We start from the raw sequence: 18,761 nt of genomic DNA, 5'->3' as shown, positions 1-18,761 counted from the left end.
CGGTATTTAAGAATCTGTAAATTGTGATTACCTACATCTAGCCCTTAGTGTGTTAAATAAAATGCATATGGATGTATTGGTGGATTTGGGATAGCAGATTTGTGTTTTTAGTAGACCCTCATTTACCTTGTAATTTTACTCTAGACTGATTTGGAGAAGAGAAATGTATTCTCCTCTAGATGATAAACTAAAATCTTGCTATAGCACCTCCACTGGTCTAATTAGAAACTGGCACAGTATAACCATAAAAATCTGAGGTAGAGTAGTTTCTGGCTTCAGTGTTTCTATCATCACCACATCAGGGTTCCTGGGATATATTGTTTCTAACATCACATCATCATAAATGAAGAATATCACTTTTTTTCTGCCTATGCTGTTTGCCATCAGTTGCAGATGTATGCTTTTGAAAAGCAATGGCACTAACTTCTGATTCTTGAAATGCCAATCCCTACTGCCTAACCCTGGTAGGTAGAATAGGTAGGTAGGTAGAGAGTCTGACAGATTGTACCATAAAAAATTAATCACACTTGTGCTAATCGTATTGTCATTCTCACATTATGTAATGAAAAACATGTATTGCTGTTGTGTAAATTTGACCATGCCAGGTGACGAAAGTGCTTTAGACAAAGGAAATCCAACAAGGACATGGTACCATGGCATAGGACGCGCAACTTGTAATGCTTTGCAATTCCTTTATTTAGTTTTGTATTCTACCATTGCATTGTGGTTCACATTTGACAGTCTCCTCCTATTTCAGTTGGATGAAGGAACCCCTCCAGAGCCCAAAGGATCATTTGTGGATTACCAGACCACTGTGGTCAAATATTCAAAAGCGATTGCCGTGACTGCCCATGAGATGGTGAGTAACCCTTGTTCATTGTTTTGTGAAAGCACATGCATTGTATTCAGGGCATAATAATAGGGCGGGTCTTAACAGGGCACTGTACATTTCAATGTACGTGGAATATGTTACTCCAAAACAATTGTAGTGTAAGTGTTGAAAGGTTTGTATGTGTGTGATGAAATAGAGTGGTGTGGCTACCCCAGTGGTACTTTGCAGATAGCTATACTCCAACGTTTCACTTGTGAAAACCAGTTGGGTGTTGGTTTTGATAGTTTTAAGACCAGAGCTCGAGTGCCTTTGTTTTAGGCACTGAATGGCCCTCCTTTTCATACGATACCAAAGGGGATGATGGACGGAGCGTTTGAGCAAATCAAACACTCACCCCCCCAGTCAACTGATCTGGGTTTAATCCATCATCATTCTTTTGCTCACTCCACCACCCCAGTTCAGACATGGCCGTATGCAAATCAGTCTGACCCTGTGCCTCGTGGGAACAGTCCAGCCCGAACTGCCAAGCCAGGTCTTCCCTGGACCGGAAACAAGCATCCTGGGAACGGTTTCTGGCTAATCAGCCGTCATCAGCCAGGCTAGCTTGAATCCAGTGGCAAAGTGAGCAAGGGACCCACGTCTAGGCGTACCCTGCCAACTTGGGGCACACAAAGCGATAGCAAAGGGGATCATGGACGGAGCGTTTGAGCAAATCAAACAATCACCCCCAGTCAACTGATCTGGGTTTCATACAGCAAGGTGTCTTACAGTGGGAATTGCTTGCATTAGTGTAAATGCAGCCGGTGGAAAATGCATGTACTGCAAGCAGTACTCCACAAAGTTGATTTGTGCTGCCATGATGTATGTTATACTTCTGCATTCAGATGTATTGATTTTCATCCTGTACTCTTACGGTGTGTCCTGGCTGTAATTAGATTCTTAGACTAGCCCCCTTTATGGGTGGCATGCACCTGCAATGTAAACTTAAGAGCAAATTATGGTCACACGTAGACATTAATATACATAAGGCTACATGACTCCCCTCACAGGGGATTCCACCGGATCACATAACATTTCTATGGTCATACACACAAGCACACCTGAGACGTCATTCAGTGAACAGCCTACAGTCCTACACACACATCACATCACAACTAATTACTTGCTCTTAGAGCCTGATTTGTGCGAGCACTGCAGGACATTTTTCCAGTAAAGAATGTTTTACCCTTGATGGTGTCTTGCAAAACAAATTCTGCTCGAGTGTTTACCATTGTGAGACAGTAACCATGGGTACCATAATCATTTAAATTGGTCTTTTTGTTAACACTTTGACTGCCCTAGGGGATTGTTCTATACACCTTTATAAAGTGGAATTGTTATTTTTTCTTCTTTTTACTTAGAATGTGTAAGGCAGAAGGAGATGTATTTTCTGAGTCCTTTTCTTAGGTTGTCCAAGATGCTTAGTGTTGCCTACAGTTCAGCAAGAAAACACATCTTTATACACACAGTCAGAGTTTTTCTATATTGCTGTATACAGACCAATGAGCAAAAGGTGGCGTGGTAATAGATCTTAGATCTTATGTATTTTTACCTGGTATATTGGCTAATAGATTTATGTTACTACTAATTGAACATAGGAATTCTAGCCGTCCACTGTCACAGCTTCCTGTTGTAGGATTACTTGGCTAGTGAGATCCCCTGTTATGCATCTCTGGTCATCCTGTCACAATTGTATAAATGTAAACAAATATGTCATCCAGTTAAGAAGAGATCAGAAAACAATATTGTAGTAACCTGTGTTGTATGTATCTGGTTACTTACTCCCTAGCTGCTCAGCCAGTGTGAATGTGATGCATGGAATGTTGGTGTGAGAGTCTTGAATGGAATGTTTGGGTGCCTGGATGTTTGGGTGTGTCAGTTGGAGTATGGGCTGAGCAGCAGGCAGGCTGCTCCTGGTGGGGCTGCAACTCTACAACTCTTCCTCTTGTAACTAACTCAATAAATCTACTTGAAATATAATACCGCCACCTGGAGTCCGTTCCTACAGATTTTTGGCGATGAAGATGGGATGCAAACTTACGCGTGCAAAGGATTTTTTGGGTTTTTTATGCCGCCTTGGACATCATCTATGGGGAAAGTGGAAGCGTGTCGTTTGTCCTGCTAATCCATTGTGCTTTGCACACGTGGGTTCGCATCCATCCTCATCGCCAAAAATCTGTGGTAACTGAGAGGACATACTAGTCTAGTAATCCATCACCTTGGCATAGTTTAATATCTCCAGCCTCTTCCAATCTATATTTTCTAAATGTATGTACCTTGCGGACAGCTTCACAAAGACTTCAAATGTTGTCTGTTTGTTTTCATCAGGTTATTCATCTTCTTTCACTGTGTTGTTTTTCAGATGAGCAAGTCCTTTACGAATCCAGAGGAGCTTGGAGGTCTGGCCTCGTTAGTAACCAGTGATTATAGCAATTTGGCTGTTCAGGGGCGGATGGCAGCAGCGACAGCAGAGCCGGTGGAGGTCAGTCCCATGAAACTAATCAACATACATATTTTCTTTTCCAATGGCCTCAGAATATATGGTCCTGTCTTTTACACATGATTGTGGTATTTAATCCAAGTGACTGGTCAAAGAAAGCAGGCACAGCATTGCAAAGGAATGCTAACTTCAGAATTCTCCTCGTTGCTATTAGGCACCTTCAGAACATTTAAGCATTTATTTCATTTCGCCAGGAATTGTCTGTAGCAAATTCAACAACCCAACACCAATTTTGTAAATTGCCTGGGTACCATGGTGTATTATCTCTCACTTTCTGTTGAATGCATAAGATACCTCTCCTTAGATTTATTATGAACCTGCTTCACTTGACACACTAATAGTGGAGTCTCACTCTTTATTTATTGTCTGTGCTATCTGGTAGAGACTACTAGCCGCAGATTCCTTCATGTAGAATTATCCCCAGGCGTGAGACTGGATCCGGAAACGTTTTGCCACAGCATCCCTGCGCACCGGGAGGCGATATCACGCCACTCCGCCCAGGCGTCGTCCGTGTACATGACGTCAGCGAGATCACATAGGCCCCACCCTAGCGCACCAACGTCCGTTTTTTCCTTTTCCGCGTGCAACTCAGATCCGGTCTTGCTTCGGGCCTGTTTGGGTCCCTTTTTTCTTCACCATTGTCTTCTGTTTTGGTGGAACAGTGTGCGAATGCCTTTCGTCTTCAAAACTTGCACGTCGTGTGGGCGTCTTATGAAGGCGACGAACCCTCAACTCATTTGTTTGTGGTATTTGGGTGAGGATCACGGCACCAGTGATTGTGTGGCGTGCCAACAGTTGAAGCCGAAGTCGCAGCGGGAGCGCCGAATGAGACTTCTATTGGCACGTCCCTCCAGGTCGACCTCCTCCCCTCATTCAGCCTCGGCAGACTGCTTCAGATACGGCCTTGGTCGTCGTCCTCGTCCTTCTCCGATGTCGCAAGAGTGTCGCTCCCGGTGGGTAAGTGTTGCAGTTTGTCCCTGGGGGCTGGTCTTGGGCCTTCCAGGGGCGTGGACTCTACTCGGGTGATGCGGCCCCGCATTTCGACCTCCTACCCACCGTTTCCCGGTGCTGGGGCGTCGAGAGTCCAGATGGAGACATACGTGGCGGCTTTGTAGGCCTCGCTGGCGTCTCCTCCTCCTTCCCCTCCTGGGGTGTCGGTGGATCCCTTGCTTCGCGCGGGGCCTTCAGCGGCGCCGCCGGCGGCTCCGGACCGGTGCCGACTGGTTTGGATCCAGGCTTGGAGGATGTGGTGCTGTTAGGCTGCGGCCCCTCTGGGGTCCCTCCTTCAGGTCACGGCGCCTCTGCCTCACCGCAAACTCCCGCAGGAGTCCCTGTTGTGTCACGGGAGGTCGCCGGGGCTCGGGTCGCATCCCAGAGCCCCGCTCGACCCACTGGGCAGGCGAAGGCCTCATCCAAGGCTGAGCTGAAATCTGCCACATCGCCAGTGCCTGCATTAGGCAGCACCACAGGGGTCAGTAACCTCTTCTCGTCCGGCTCTTGGTAGAGGTGGGGTGGAGACTCCTGTGGATGTTCCCTTTTTTTTAGTAGTATTGCCAATGTGGTGAACACCCATAAAGCCTTACCAATGTGGGTTTAATATTCCCAAACGCGTTTCCAGGAAGTTTTCAGGGGCAGTGAGTTTTGGAAAGTATCTCCTACAGCCTACTGATTTTAGGTGCTGTTGTGGAAATTTGTTAGTATGAAAAATGTTTTCCATATGAACGAAAATTAATTGAGCACTTTCACTTTTGCAGTAGCCCACAAAATGTAGATTTCTACTTAAGACAGTTTACATTAATCAAGTTGAAACTGGCCAATGTATGCCTCAGAAACTTCAACTAAGGTTCTGGTTGTGTTGAGATTACATAGTAGAACATAGTGGCAACATTCTGGTAGGCTTCTACTCTGAGCTTGGTTAGCTATCACTAGCTTTCCTTTTAACCTGCCTATTGTGGCACAACTAGTCTCCTTGCAGGTGCCTTTGACAATGTCCACGATTGATCATTTAAGATCTATACACAAAACTAGGCTGGATAAAAGGTATGGTATTTTCACAAAATTCTGCTTTTGTTTAATCTTTTTTATAAAAATTCACATTCTGTGTCAGTTTGTTTTCGAGATGGCCGAATGATGGGTATCAGCACAAGCACAGGTATACACATCTGTGCAAAAGTATGTCATTGTGCAAGTATGCTCCATCTGTTTATGTTCTGTGGTACCAGTTGGGTTCACCCCGGTACATCCAGGGAAGTGCATATGCCTTTCTCTGATATTTAAAGTCTGGGCTGTACATCATTCATATTTGTTTCATTTGCTTCCTACAGATTGGATTCCAGATAAAGACACGCGTCCAGGACCTGGGGCACGGCTGCATCTTCCTTGTGCAAAAAGCTGGAGCTCTTCAGATCTGTCCGACTGACAGCTACACAAAAAGGGAACTGATCGAATGTGCTCGAGCTGTCACTGAAAAGGTAAGTGCAAGGTCATCACATGCTGCTGTAACTTGCATTTATCTCTCATGCTAGTGCAGATCACATTTGCCACATCTATTTGAGTGGGTCTGGTTTCTGGCCATTACGTTTAAAATGTCAGTAAACAGCCACCAAACTACAAAAAAAATGTAAAAGATAAGGGCAAACCTTTTTTCGTTGAGACTTGTGCAAGTTCAAACACAAAACATATGGACACAATCTTTTTTCTGATGGAACACACTGAAAATAATTGCATTGTACATTATTCAACATACACCGAGGGTGCTTCCTTCTTTTAACATTCATGTTCTTGCTCCCTTTCCACACTATGGGCCTTATTTAGAGTTTGGTGGATGGGATCCTCCATTACAGATGTGCGGGATATCTTGTTCGCTATATTACAAGTGCCTCCAGTGCTTCCTATTCTGTTGGACCTGTAATAAGGTATACAGCTTATCTGCCATGTTTGTGAAAGAGTGTCCAGTATCCAGTCTGCCAAACTCTAAATTGTCCAATGTCTTCCTTTTGCAAAAAAAATACAGTTTAATATTACTTTCTCATAAGTCTTTATTCAGTTGATAAAATCACCATAAAAGAATACAAACAGCATCTTCATTACCAAATCCATTACTGATAAGAAACATAAAATGATAGTCAATAAAATAGTTAAAGCCACCCTCTCCCAAACAATACATCTGTTGGTCAGATCTCGATCTCCAGGATGCCATATCGGCTCGCTAAAATGATAAAACAGTGATATAGAATGGTGATAGGCAATAATACAGTAAAACACACACCCCTCAGATGCTACATCTATAAGTCAGGTCTCGATCTCTTCGACGCCATAGCAACTCGCAAAAATGATGAAACAGTCAAAGTAACACAGTCAGTGGGAAGCATCTGAAGATACATCAAGGCTGGCCTAACTTGGTTAACATTCAGGGGTTTCAGCAGAGGAATTAAAAACCGCTTCCTCAGCTAGCTAAAATACGAAGAAAACATTACAAAACGCAAAGTGTCCTACAGAGACTTCTTAATGCGCCGCAGCGCAACCTTCCCTCACACTGTGCCCACCCACTTAGAGATACCAAAAGATGATGCAGTTTATTAAACCTAAACCTGGCCAATATGATACTATCTTGTTGTGAACAAATCTTGGCAAGATATGGCTCCAACCCTTGCACGGTTGTTAACCCCTTGGCCGCGGCGCTAATTCCGCCACGGTGCTTGGGGGTAGGGGGTTCGCGTGGCGCCCCCATGCTGGTGACAGAACCACTCCGTCACCAGCACAGCGCGTCCGTGGCTGGTGACTGAGTGGTTCCGTCACCAGCATTCAAGGAGTTAACAACATATGACCCCACAATGATGGTTTCTGCAGCTCCAGATACTCTCTCTTCAGACCTGAGCGGTTTCAAACCAACTTTTTAACACACCAGCTCACTCATGGAGAGATACTCATTAATGTTGTGCCTACCTATGGAAGCAAAAGCTGCCTTAACATAGGCTATCCGCGGTATTTTACGAGCCTAATCGAGGGCCAAACAGTCTGCAAGGATCGACTGATTTAACTTCAATTCATCCCTACTCCAGATCTTAATTGGACACAAAAGAGGGCTTAGGGATATCAAGTCCGACACTTGTGCAAGCCCAATCTCCACCTGCACCTAAAAAGCTGGGGTAGTAGGTGGAACCTATATCATCTGGTGTAGAAATGTATTCTCAGACGATTTAATCCTACCCAACTTGACATAACCCCATACCTCGCTGCCATTTTGAAGTTGTGATATGCTTTTAGCCTGATAGATTTTTAAAAGGTCCCTTGACACATTGGAGCCTTACCTATGTGCATAACCAGAAACAGCTCCAAGAGTTTTAACAAGCTCAGATCTTTTTGCCTCAACTAATGGCTTCCAACAATTTTTAGCATCAAATAAAACACTCAAGTGAGAGTACGCCATGACTTTACCCAAAGTAGAATTAGCCACTTTAAAGGTCTTGCTTCTTGAGGATTTTGGGCCAACTACGATTTTAAGAAGTTAACCGACAGATCAAGCTTTCCCATAAATGACACATACCTGACCAAGAGAAGATCCAAACCATTGGCGATCCGAGCCATAAGGACCGTGTCATCCATATATAATAAAAACAGGAAGAGATCTATCACCAACCTTAGGGCAGTCTGCCCAGACTGATAATATATCTGACTCAAACCCATTCACATAAAATGTAAACAATAAAGGGGAAAGAATGCATCCTTGACGAACGTCATAGCTGGTAGGAAATGTGAGAGTACACTCATCGCCCTGAGAAAAACACACCGAAGCAGAGGTCTTTGAGTGAAGATAGGCTAAAAGGACCAATCTTTCGGTCACAAAGTTGTCCACTTTTAGAGCAAATGCCACTATCTCCATCTATAACAATGGAAATATACTCATTCAGGCCACCAATCGCAGCCTGGACATCGTTGATGACAGGTTTGCACTCTTTAAAAGATCTCTGGTTTCTAGCAACTCTCCTACTCAATCCAGGTACAAACCTTCCCTTATCCAATCTCAGGAGGTCCCTGATACCTCTTTAACGGACCACAGCCTGTTGACTGCCTATTCTACCCCGATCAACACACACTGGACCATAGCTCCTCCAACCCCAGGCTCCCCTAACTCACCCACCGTGCCACGACCTGACCTGACTTTGGCCAATAATCATGGTGCATTTGTTATCCCTCGCTCCGACCAACTCGCCGACACTTCCCCCACCCCCTTTCCCACTAGCCCCTGCCTCCATAACTCCCTCACTAGACAGCAGGCGTGCCCACTTTCCAACAGGACCTCATTCAACTTTCCTTCCCCTAAACTCCCTTACATCGCCCACTCCCCTCACATGCCAGTACTTAGGAGAGGGAACTCTCCATTAGTGGACTTCCCCCCCCCCCACCCCTCCTGTTCACCTGCCGTTAACTCCCCTCCGCCCTCCCCATTGACCAACCCTCCTCCTCCCGTATACGTGACCCATAATACACACTCATCCCCTCTATGTGACCCATAATACACACTCTGATCCTCTCGAAACCCACTGCCCAAAATTCAAACAACACTCCCTACCCTAATGCCCCGTCCAGACCTGCCAGATCTTTAAATCCATATTCAGGACCAGATATTCTCTCCCTTCGCCTTGAGTACTCCTCTCCTCCTTCGGACAGAGACAGAGACTGACAGACTAGCTGACTGACTTAGCCATTCCACAGACCCTCCACCATCGGTAGTACTGATTCAGTATCTATTCTCAAGATGAGGAATCTGCGGTTAGAGCAGCAAGTTACTTACCTTCGGTAACATTTTCTGTGGGATACTCTATCTAAATGCAGATTCCTCGCCACCCTCTCCCCTTTATGTGGAATGGCCTCTTATCCAGTATTGGGGTATCTTTCATAGATTCACATGCCTGAATCATTCCCCGTCGTCGAGGCGGGAGTCCCACGGTAAAAATATATACAATAGCAGTGCCTAAAAATCATTGTAGTTGGCTGGAAAAGCCCAAAGGCCTAACTAGGCCTCAAAACTTAGCAGCCTATCTACATCTGTTAGAACCGGCTATTTCTGGTAGGCTAAGGCTGACGCCAAAGCCAGGCAGAAACCACCATTCTAGTCAGGGCAAGGAAGTCACACGCCAAGATAACCCCTGCTCACCCTCTAGGTAGCTTGGCACGAGCAGTCTAGGCTAAACTCTGAGGCGATGTGTAAAGCATTTGCGCCAGCGCACAACAGCAACAACATACTAGGTACACCACCAAAGAGACTCCACACAAGGTTATATTAAAATAACTTTTGTATTGTCAAAACATATCAGATAGAAATCACACATGTACATTGTGCCAACTGCCACGGCAATATTCACAAGGGATTATTTACAAGACAGGGCCACATGGGCCACTGTCATAATCAGCACTTTTAGAAATAGAAATAGTACTTATAGAACTTAGAATAAAAGGGTATAAAATCACTGTAACCCAAAGTAACACTTATAGATCACATCCAGTAACTACTGGAAACAGGTTAGTACCTCCTACGCAACCCTAAACACCTTAGGAGACTGTCACGCAGGGGACCAGGACCTCACTAGGACCACCTGTACTAAAAAGAACAACCACCTAAGTATCACACAGCATTTAGGGGTCTAAGAAAGAACACATTACCCATGATGTATGAAACACATTCAGAGGAGTAGTAAAGAAAAACACATAATGCATAAACCTACACATTCAGCGGTGTTAAGAATAAAGCACATGATGAAATAAAAATACATTCAGAGGTACCAGAATAATACAGTAGCGCAAAAGTCACATGATGTCTACAAACATTCAGAGGTGCAGGAATAACACAGAGGTGCAATAACCATACCATTGCGCAAAAACTCACATAAGCCACCACCTGTGGCAGTCCCTAGGCCAACTGGCCTTGTTGGGGCTAGAACGCCCTGAGTCTTAATGTCAGGGGCCTAAACGATGCAGGTGCCCACTACTTGCGGGGCACCTGGGACACTCACAAGGGCCTAAACGCTGCAGCTGGCACTAAGTGCTGCGCAGCTGTGACTGGCCGGGCACCTCTGTGCCAACTCTATCCCTCTCAGGGGCTCCTTCTCCATCTTGCGCCTAAACGGTGCAGCTGCCCACTAATTGCTGGGCAGCTGGAGAATCCTCAACACTGCACCAGGGCCCTCACTGGCCCTCAGGCGCGAACTGCGCCACGCTGGAGCTACACAGGCTCTACACACACCTCTGTCCACGTTGGAGCCACACAGGCTCTCAGGCAATGCCCCCTTGTTGGAGCCCCACAGGCTCTGCGTCACGTTGGGGCGACCCGCTGCCAACCGGGGCCGCCCTTGAAGCCCTCGGGGCTTCATGCTGACGATAATCGCGCTCGCGCTACTGGGGGGAGGGGCGGACACCGACAACGTGTCCCGGCGCCCCTCCCTTCTCTTCTGCCTTCATCGGAGTCCTTCACTGAGGACTCGGAATCACCCCCTGCCCCCAATGGGGCCACACGAAGGCTCAACAAACTGTCAGGTACCGTTGGGGCGGCCCGCTGCCATCTGGGGCCGCCCTACACTGACACGGAGCCCTGCCCCAGCCCTCACTCCCCGGCTGCTCCCTTTTGCCTTCGCCGGTCTTCGGTGCGGCGGGGGGCGGGCGCGTCGGCATCGGAGGAGCTCCTGCTCCTCGCAGACTCTCCTCGCTTTGCCCGGTCCCCCGTCACGGGGACCGGGACCCAGGGTGGAGCCAGCAAGGCTCCCGGCGTCAGTCTCCTCTCGTGGGGGCGAAGGGGGGGCTCTCCCGGTCACATGGGAGCCTCGCAGCTCCCGCGCCGGACTTCTCTCTCTCGGCAGGGCTCCCTCGGCACACGGGAGACCTGTCACCCGGCAGCCACGTTCCTTCCTCGCCGCCTCTTCTCCTCAGGGCCCCCTCAGCCGAGAGGAGCCCCGCGAACGGCCGCCATCTCCCGGGGGTCTTCCACTCCACCTTCTCCAGCTTCCAGGAGCCAGCCAACCACAGCGCGGCTCCTGGACCCGGCCCCCCTCGAAGGACCAATCAGAGCACGGCTCTCTTCGGGTCTCGACCAATCCGCTCGCGGCCCCTTCGTGGTTGCTTTTCTTCCGCGGGAAAATCGAGGTGGGCACTCGTAATTACTAAAACAAATACGGGCATGAAACCTCAGCGCGTCCAGCGCTACCAGCGGACATAAAGCGCTCCTCAGTGCTAGAACAGTCAAGAGAAAGCGCTCTCAAGCGCTTGGGGGAAATGAAGCGCTCCAAAGCGCTAGACAACAGGCAGAGCGCTCCCAGGCGCTCAGGAGGAAGCTCAGTGCCTCCAGGCGCTAGAAATACGGTTCCAGCGCTATCCACAGGAAAATGCAGCTCCTCCATGCTGCCAGAGCCCCAGAGCTTCCCAGGGGGCAAAGCTAAGTCCCCCCATCAGCCCAGGCAGGGCAGAGGGGTCCCCCAGGAGTCCAGGAAAGTCCATCAGGACTCCAGGGGCTGGGCAGGACTCAGGGATTCCCCTGAGCCCAAGCAGCAGCACGCCCCTGGCAGATTCAAGTCAGAAACAAGAACAACTTGGAAGGGAACACAGCCTCTTTTTATACACAGAAAAGGCTTTGACGTCTTTTGAAGTCTTTGTGTAAGCGAGCCCCTAAGCCCTGGGTGTATCTGGTTTCCTTCTCCTGTCAGCCTCAGGTCAGAGGTGACAGTGGGCCATCAGAAGGGAGAGCCAGCAGGGTGGCCCGACAGGCACAGCCTGGTTCCACCAGACGCTCTTTCCTCCCATCCCTGACAGCAGATGGGGGCCTTTCATCTATGGCTGACTCAGACCCCCTCCTCCAGGGCCCTGCAGACCCCGTCCTACTCACCAGACAGTCTATCTACCAGCAGGCCCAGGCACTCCTGGGCCAGGCCCATCAGCCAATCACGTGCCAGCAGACTCACTACACAATTATGCCAACTTCTAAAAGTGGCGCTTCTAGACTAGACACAGCCATGCCGCATATACCATTCTGCAGCATTCCTTCTCACGAGTTCACACATATCAAACTCGACCCTGCACTCCCCACGCATCAGGAATCTACCATGGGCATACATATTCCCCATTCATTCCTATGGGAGGGCAGGTCACTCAACACACCTACACAGAGAGCACACGCACTTTACACTGTACCACAGTGAAAAAGTGCGCAGAGGCCTAAAATCACCATCCCAGGTTTCAAAAACAGGCTAGGAAAAAGCAAAAAGTCACGGGGTGAACCTGCCCAAAGGACCGGGTCCAACAACATCATTATGTAAAAAGACCTGAAATAGTAGCCTCAGCCAATCAGCTGTCCTCACCCTCTAGAACCTTCCCAGCTCAGGCAGTTCTCCGCACTTCGTGTGTAAGGGAGTCTCCCTGAGTGCCTACTCAGTTCTTTAGCTTTTTGGGCTTTTTCCTCAAGAAAAATGTCTGAAAAGAAAGCTCTTTTCAAGGCTTGTGGTACCTGCTTTAAGAAGAGAGTCCACGTGGATGACCAGCACTCTGACTGCATTTATTGTCTGCACCCTTCACATGTTGTGAAGGACTGTAGAATTTGCCGTACCTTCCCTCAGAAAACAATCAGGGATAGAGAGGCAAGGGTTCTTTTGTGGTTGAAGTCTTCTTCCACTGATGATGAGGACAAGGCCTCTACCTCCAGCAAGAGAGCCAGATCCAGGGAAAGCTCTTCTCCTGAGAGAAAGAAGAAACTAAAATCCTCTCAGAGAGCTTCAGAACCCTCAAAGAGTGCATCTTCACCTCGGAAGACAACTGTGAGTGCAGCTGTGACAAAAACTGTTTCTCTGGTGTCTACCCATACTACTACGTTAACTTCTACTTCTACAACTACTTCTACGGTCACCACTTCATCTATTACCTCACCTCTGATGTCTGTGAAAATATTGTCATCATCTGTGAAGACTTCGACGACGAAAACGATCCCGTCGTCGACATCTCCGTCGACGACGGCCCCTTCTACCAAGCCTTCTGTTCCGTCGATGTCAATCCCGTCGACGAAACTGCCATCATCGTCGTCGACGACGATCTCGTCGACGAAGACACCGACGACGCTCTCGTCGACGAAGACCGCGTCGACCAAGACACCGTCGACAACCTCGTCGACGAAGGACTCGTCAACGAAGACACCATCGACGGCCTCGTTGACGAAGGACTCATCGACGAAGACCCCGTCGACGGCGAAATCATTAGTTATGTCAGTGTCGACGGTTCCGTCGATGGAAATTCCAATTACAATGGCTTCGACGTCATCGACGACAGCAGTGGAAGCTGCTCATCAGTTGCCCAGTGCTGCCCCTACGAAAATTCAATATACACATTTTCAAATGAAGACGTATCAGCGAGATTATTCCCATATTTCTCCACTCTTACCATCACATCTATTGGAGACTTATGTGGAGGATGAGTCAGATGATGGTGAAGAGGATGAGGGTCCTTTTGGGGTTGCCCGTCATCCGTCACAATTGAATATTAAATATCAGGAGGATGATGACCATGGCCATTATGGGCATGAGGATTTCTCGACACCATATTACTCACCCCAGGCCAGACCTCAACATTCTGAGGATACTGCTTGATTGCCATCCACTTTAATTCAAGATTTACAAGCAATGTTGGCCGACTATCGCCAGAGGTTTCCTCCGACACCAGTTGCACCTGTAGTGCCGGTAACTCCTGTAAACTTGCCAAGGCCCCAGTCACCGCGGGCATCATTGTCTCCAAGACAAGACACTGGTCCTGCACCTCAGCATGACACGGATACTTCTTCTCATGATGACGATGATGGCAGAGAAGAGGGTGAATTGCCGGATAATACACCTGTAGATCCATGGGAGGATTATGTCATCCCCATGCCTTCACCGCCTGCACCCCGCCCTTCAGATTCTCCTCCTGAGGATATTGGCGGATTTCATAACATTATGCAACGTGCAGCGAATAGATTTGAGTTGACTGTCACAGTGGAACAATCTGATTGTTTTTTGCATGACTTTAAAGAGGGATATCGCAGAGTTACCAGAGCTATCCCCATTATTGAATACATTTGGAAGGAAGGCCTCAACATTATGAAAACGCCTGCGTCCATTCCTGCAGTCCTTCCCCGCATAGAAAAAAAGTATCGAGCACCATCGGATACTCCATCTTGCTTAATAGGTCATCCTCGACCTGACTCCGTCATATCCCAGGCTGCACAGCAGAAATCTAAGAATCCTTCTGTTCCCATTTCTACTCCACCTGACAAGGAGGGCAGAATGCTTGATGCCATTGGCAAGAAGTTCTCTGCAAATGCAGCGGCCTCAATTAAAGCTGCTAATTCGTTAGCTATCCTGGCCTGTTATGATAGGCAGATGTGGTCCGATCTGTCTGAATACCTCGAATTGGTCCCTGATGATCAGCAACCAGAGGTGCGCAGGATTGTACTGGAGGGAGAAAGGGCGGCATCGGAGATCATTGATTGCGCCCTGGATATTTCAAATACCAACTTCCGTCAATTGGCAGGAGCAGCAGTACTGAGGCGTCAAGGTTGGCTCTGAGCAACCACCTTCAGGCCTGAGGTCCAAACAAAAATCTTGGACATGGCGTATGACGGAGATTCACTTTTTGGAAAACACATTGATGACGCTTTGCTGGCTATAAAGACAGACACAGAAACAGCTAAATCCCTTGGTTCCCTACAATACAAGAGGGGAACCTTTAGGGGAGCAAGAGGTCGTGGTTATTCCTCTAGAGGGAACTATTCCAATCAACAAAACCGCCAGTACCAATCACAATACAAACAGCCATACTATCAAAGCTCCTACAGACAGCCTGCCTCTGGATCTTTCTCTCGTCAGGGAGGAAAACGACGCTCAAACAATCAAAGGCGTGATTCCAACTTTTTCCCCTGTTTTTAGCGGGACTTGGCTGGGTTCGTCCCCCTCCCTCACACCGCATTTAAATAGGCAATTTCACCGCCGTTTGGCGGGTCCTAGTCCCGAGGGTGGTCCTGTGGGCGCCATCTTGCTTTGGGCTCAGATTTTCAACTACGGGCGCCATCTTGGAGCGTTCTCGCGCTCGCGCCGGGATTGGTCGGCCTATTTAAAGCTTCCCTCTCCCGCGCAGCGGGACGCGCAGTTGTGACGCCTTCGCTGTGCCGGAGTCGTGCCAGAGTCCTGCCCGTCTGCGCTCGTCCGCGCAAGGGAGACACAGGACGTGGCAGGACTCTATCGTGCTGTAAGTATGACCCGACAATATTCCAGTCAAGCTCTTCATCTGATCAGACGATGTTTACCCTCTTGTTCGCACTCATCTCAGCATCCTCTGTGCGGCCCACATATTTGTCCATGTGGATGGTGGGAATTATCGGCACCGACGCTGGCTCATGCCAGGTACCATCGCCTCGTAAGAGGGAACCTCCACCCCCTATTGCCGGTAAACTGTGGCATATGAACATCAGATCCTTGTCGAAACATCATCGAGATATTTATGAACTTATCTCCTTAGAAAGCCCTGATGTCTTCTTTATGACTGAGACCTGGCTGGGTGATGAGGACACGGCCACTATTAATCTGGCCCTCCCTCCGGGCTACGCTATTCATACATTAAATCGCAAGGGGAGAGGTGGAGGTATAGCCGTGGTTTTCAAAACTTGCTTCATTTGCACCTGGAAGCCCATGAACTTGGCTGGTGCTGAGTGTGCCCACTTCTCTATCAGCTTTAGTCAGCATCAAACATTGGCGGGTCTTTTGATTTACCGCCCTCCAGGTAGTGACAGTGCTTTCAGGATAGCCCTTCCTGAGCTGGTAAGCTCTCTCTCTCTGCTCTCTTCCAACATTACCATCATCGGCGATCTCAATATACACTTTGATGCCATGGAGATACCTGTGGTTAGAGGTCTGCTGGATGATCTTGAAGCAGTACAACTACTTCAACTGGTCCGTCATCCGACCCATGATGGAGGTCACATCCTCGACCCGGTTTTTACAAACCTTCAACTGGTCGAGGTTTCCCCCCCTAGACCCATGGGATGGAGCGATCATTACCTCATTGAGCTGTCTGTCACAATGGTGACACAATTTACTGGGAAGCCTGGCAAAACATCTTTCAGGCGGCCCTGGAAAAAGCTCAAATTGGAGGATTTCCACCGTCTCTTGATCACTACACCTCGGGTCCATACAGATGACGTTGCAACCGGTTATACCATCTTTTGCGCTTGGATTGTTAAAGTCCTTGACGAACTAATCCCAGCCAGCTGGAGCAGGAATCGACATGCTCAGCCTAATCCCTGGTACACGGAGGCTCTCAGGTGTATCAAAGCTACCTGCCGACAAGCTGAAAGAGCATGGAGGAAGAACTATGATAAAGACCTGAAAGTCTGCTATCTGGCCAAGGTAAAGTCATACCATAGAGCTGTCTGCCGGGCCCGTGCTGATTACTATGCACGGGAGTTCCAGGCAAGTTCTAACCCGTCCAAACTGGTTTTTAAAGTCTTGAAGGAGCTTACAGTGAACAGACTTCCTATTACGGAAATCTGTTCCCTTGCCCACTGCGAGTCGTTAGCCAGCTTCTTTGTGGAAAAAGTAAATGTCATCTATTGCTCTTTTCCTAAAGTTGACCCTGACAGTACGCCCTTGACATTGCGTACTTCTCAGTGTTTGGCCTCTCTCTCTATACCATCAGAGCAGGAGTTTAATCTCCTAGCGGCCAAGGTCAAGTCTGGCTCTCCGGATGACCCTTTGAGACCTGCCCAGTTTTTGGACTCGGCGCCCCTTTGCCTTCCTCCTATCCGCCATCTGGTGGAGCAGTCCCTTACCATCGGCTCTGTCCCTCCTAGTTGGAAGGCTGCCTGTGTCATGCCCATTATAAAGAAGCCTGGATTGGATCCGTTGAAGTCGGAGAGTTATCGACCCATCTCCCTTCTTCCTTGGGTGGCAAAGATTACAGAGGCCCATGTGAATAACATCTTAACAAATCATCTGGCATCTGCACATCTACTGGATCCGACACAGAATGGTTTTAGATCTGGACATAGTACAGAGACGGCACTCTTATTCATGGTCGAACATCTCCGCTCTGTACTAGATTCAGGTCAAATAGGCGGCACTGGTCCTTTTGGACCTAAGTGCCGCCTTTGACACTGTATCCCACACCATTCTTATTCGTAGGCTTAGTGAGGCAGGCATTTCAGGCAGGGCGTTGGAGTGGTTTCAATCGTTCCTTTCGGAGCGATCTTTTCAGGTTGTGGTGCCACCGTTTAGATCTAAGTCCCATGCTATCACCAAAGGAGTCCCGCAGGGTTCGGCGTTGAGCCCCACTCTTTTTAACCTGTACGTTCAACCTTTGGCGGAGGTGGCGAAGAGTTGGGGTCTCACTATGGTATCATACGCCGATGATACCCAGTTGGCGGTGGCTCTTAATGGGGACTCTGACCAACTGGCATCGAACTTTGCGGATGGTTTGAGGGCTGTTGCTAGCTGGCTTACTGCCAACTGTTTACAACTCAACGCCCTCAAAACTGAGGTGATGGTACTAGGGAAACACCCTGATCTGTGGGGTGCCAGCTGGTGGCCTAAGGAGTTGGGACCCCCCCCAAAACCTGTTTCCGAACTCAAAAATGTTGGCGTTTGGTTGGATTCTAAACTAACCTTCTCGTTCCACACTAAGAAGGTGGCGTCCATGTGCTTCGGCATCCTGCGTGGTCTGAGGCCTATCCTCAAATTTTTTGATGCCTCTACCCGCCAGATGGTGATCCAAGCTAGCGTACTATCGAGGCTCGATTACGCGAGCTCATTGTTTTTGGGCACCAACCAGGCGGAAGTTTTGCGGCTTCAACGGGTGCAGAATGCGGCAGCTAGGGCCCTGGTGGGCCTACCGCGCTTCTGCTCAGCCCGTTGCACAATTTTCAACTTGCACTGGCTGCCAGTAACCAGACGTATAGAGTTCAAGGCCCTCTGCTTTGCATTTAAAATTCTTAAATTTGACACCCCCATCATACTTCAGCACCTTCTGTCCTTGTACATTCCTTTGCGCAGCCTTCGTTCTGCCGGCCAAAACTTGGCACTTGTCCCCCGTTTCAAAAAATGTCGACTGGGTGGCCGGTCGTTTACGGTCTTGGCCGCTAAACTATGGAACGCACTCCCGGCCCACATTCGCTCCCTGGGGGACCTTTTTGCCTTTAGGAAAGCTGTTAAAACTCACCTCTTTCCTCTGCCTTATTAACCTTTTCCTACCTATTCTGTGTCATTAGTTGTGTTATCTGTTCTAGATATATCGCCGGGACGCCCCTTGGCTGGGGCAGCTGTGCGCTCAAAAATCCGAATAACATAACATAACAAGTGCCAATGAACTTTGCCGGACGTCAGCCGTTCATTC

General features: G+C 48.4%; 1 protein-coding gene across 2 annotated transcripts in view; it reads left to right on the top strand.

The window, feature by feature from the left end:
* Window positions 1–18,761, top strand: part of TLN2 (talin 2) — a 1,508,116-nt gene that overhangs the window by 1,268,828 nt on the left and 220,527 nt on the right. For both annotated transcript variants that reach the window (XM_078684194.1, XM_078684193.1), the window contains exons 46-48: window positions 758–859; window positions 3,234–3,353; window positions 5,696–5,842. In XM_078684194.1, the coding sequence (XP_078540320.1) occupies window positions 758–859; window positions 3,234–3,353; window positions 5,696–5,842 (369 nt within the window). The remainder of the gene's footprint in view (window positions 1–757; window positions 860–3,233; window positions 3,354–5,695; window positions 5,843–18,761) is intronic.

Source organism: Lissotriton helveticus, chromosome 3_2 (assembly GCF_964261635.1).
Source record: "Lissotriton helveticus chromosome 3_2, aLisHel1.1, whole genome shotgun sequence".
Taxonomy (NCBI): Eukaryota; Metazoa; Chordata; class Amphibia; order Caudata; family Salamandridae; genus Lissotriton; species Lissotriton helveticus.
Note: the sequence above shows the minus strand (reverse complement) of the source record. Positions and strands in the feature narration are given on the sequence as shown.